At 26.7% G+C, this 2,581-nt stretch overlaps 1 protein-coding gene across 1 annotated transcript in view; it reads left to right on the top strand.

Moving 5' to 3' along the window:
• The first annotated feature begins 228 nt into the window (after positions 1–228).
• The window catches only part of LOC102672076 (transcription initiation factor TFIID subunit 5), a 3,326-nt gene continuing 973 nt past the window's right edge, over positions 229–2,581 (top strand). Inside the window, 9 exon segments of the mRNA XM_006619445.2 lie at positions 229–420; positions 596–781; positions 867–1,069; positions 1,140–1,336; positions 1,408–1,612; positions 1,683–1,802; positions 1,870–2,015; positions 2,097–2,234; positions 2,303–2,527. Of these exon segments, the coding sequence (XP_006619508.1) occupies positions 358–420; positions 596–781; positions 867–1,069; positions 1,140–1,336; positions 1,408–1,612; positions 1,683–1,802; positions 1,870–2,015; positions 2,097–2,234; positions 2,303–2,527 (1,483 nt within the window). The 5' untranslated portion in view covers positions 229–357.

The following is a 2,581-nucleotide window of genomic DNA, read 5'->3' on the forward strand; positions in this document are numbered from 1 at the left end:
TTAAATATAATTAAATTATAACATAAAAAGAATTTAAATAATTTTTAATTTTTAATTTTTTGATATTGCTTTTTAAAAAATTATTTTTATCATTTTAATTTACAATTTATGATGAACAAAGAATTTGTTAATTTTATAAAAGAAACTATTATGTTATTTGTATTATATATATATATATATAAATGACAATATAATCCGATAGTAGCGCCACATACTTTAATTACAAGAAATTTCGGAATGATAAGTTGTACACACGCGCCTACGTGCGCGTTCGGACGGCGTAGTAACTGTGCGTTTCTTATGCGGTTTATTTGTTAACGAATATTTTGATTTATTGACAGAAAAACTCAGTTGAAAATGGAAAACGATAAAAGTACTATGCTTGCAGTTCTGCAGCTACTCAGAAAATATAATCTAAAGGTATTTCGAAGTGGATTTCATCATTAAAACTTTTCTAACCTTAAATATTAATATAAACATCAAAATTTTATTAAAAATCACTGAATATTTTTATATTTTTTTTATAAAATATGTAAAAATATATTATTATTATAATTTAGTAAATGTATATTCATATATATTATATTCTATATAGGGAACGGAAGAACTCTTTAAAAAAGAGGCAAATCTGACAGATATCTCTCCAGATGAAACTCAGCAAACTGATTCTGAAGTGAACAGTGTCCTTTCTGCTTATAAAAGTGAAGGAGATCCTGCTCTTTATGAAAAAGCATATAGCGAACTAAAAAAATTTGTAGAAGGATCTTTAGATATATATAAGGTAAAAATATAAAATATATGAGTTAAATATATTCCATAAAAAATATATTAATATATAAAAAATTAAATCTGTTGTTAAATAATAGCATGAATTGGGTACAATTTTATATCCAGTTTTGGTACATATGTATCTTGAATTAGTTTATAATAATCATTCTGAAGAAGCAAGATTATTATTGGAAAAATTTGGTGGAAATTTGGAAGAATATTATCAAAATGACTTGAAGAGATTATCCAATGTAACAAAACGTGAACAAATGGCTGGAAATGAATTAACTGATACTTTTAAGTAAATATTAATAAATTCAAATTAAATTCAAATTTATATCAATTATATATCAATATGAAATATTCTACAGGTCAAATCAGTTCATAATTAGAATGTCAAGGGATACTCTTTCTATATTAAAACGACATTTACAAGAAAAGAAACATAGTGTATTATTGAATATTATACAAGAACATCTTTATTTTGATATGTATGAAGGAGTAGCTAGAAATAAACAACAGATAGATGCTACATCTGGTGCAGTAGTTGGTGAAGCAACAAGACAAGGTAATATGTTTAAATAAAATATAAAAATTTTCAATAAAAATATTTTTCTAAAATTATTATTTTCATTTCAGATAATAAGGCCAAAGTTTATTATGGACTTTTAAAGGAACCAGACATTCAATGTATGCCTCCAACTGAAGAAGAGGAAGATGATACGGGTGGTGTAGATGGAGATAAACCGAAAAAGAAAAAAGCCAAAAAAGATCCATTATTTTCAAAGAAAACTAAATCAGATCCAAATGCTCCACCTGTTGGAAGGATGCCTCTACCTAACTTGTAAGGAGATTTATTCATATATTTTTTTTATTATACATTTATAAACATAACAAAATCTGATGAAGTATAGAAAAGATGCAGATAAATTGGAAAAAGTAAAAGCATTGAGAGAAGCGTCGAAACGTGTTATACTTGGTCCTGATACATTACCATCTATATGTTTTTATACATTATTGAATGCAGTACATACGTAAGTTTATAAAATATAAAGTTTAATTCAAAGTAAACAAATAGCATATATATAATACAAAACTTAGTGTGACAGCAGCTGAAGTAGCAGAAGATTCAAGTTTACTGGCTATTGGATTCAGTGATTCTTGTATAAAGGTATGGAGCTTAGTTCCACAAAAATTAAGACTGATGAAGACAGGGGAACAATTACAAGATATAGACAGAGAAGCTGGTAATATCAATTTCTATTTAATTAAATCATAAAATATTTATTATATCGTAAATATTAAAATATGTTCATATCGCAATATAGATGATGTACTGGTAAGAATGATGGACGATCGTACAGCGGAAACGTCGAGGTCATTATTCGGACATAATGGTCCTATATACAATTTATCATTCAGTCCAGATAGAAATCTTCTATTATCATCTTCAGAAGATAGTACAGGTAGATTTTAAAATGATAATTATCATGATAATTATACTCAATAGCTATTATATTATGTTTTATTGTAGTAAGATTATGGTCTTTACATACATGGACATGTGTCGTATGCTACAAGGGTCATTTATTCCCCGTCTGGTGTGTAAGATTTTCACCCCATGGTTATTATTTTGCAACTTCTTCTCACGATAAAACCGCTCGACTTTGGGCAACTGATTCTCATCAACCGCTTCGTATATTTGCTGGCCACTACTCAGATGTAGATGTAAGTTTATATTCGTAAATTTCAAATTTATGATAACTGACATAAATATAATAAGAAATTAATTCTTTTTTTTTTTTTTTTTTTT

This window comes from Apis dorsata, unplaced genomic scaffold (assembly GCF_000469605.1).
Source record: "Apis dorsata unplaced genomic scaffold, Apis dorsata 1.3 scaffold_416, whole genome shotgun sequence".
In the NCBI taxonomy this organism is placed as follows: Eukaryota; Metazoa; Arthropoda; class Insecta; order Hymenoptera; family Apidae; genus Apis; species Apis dorsata.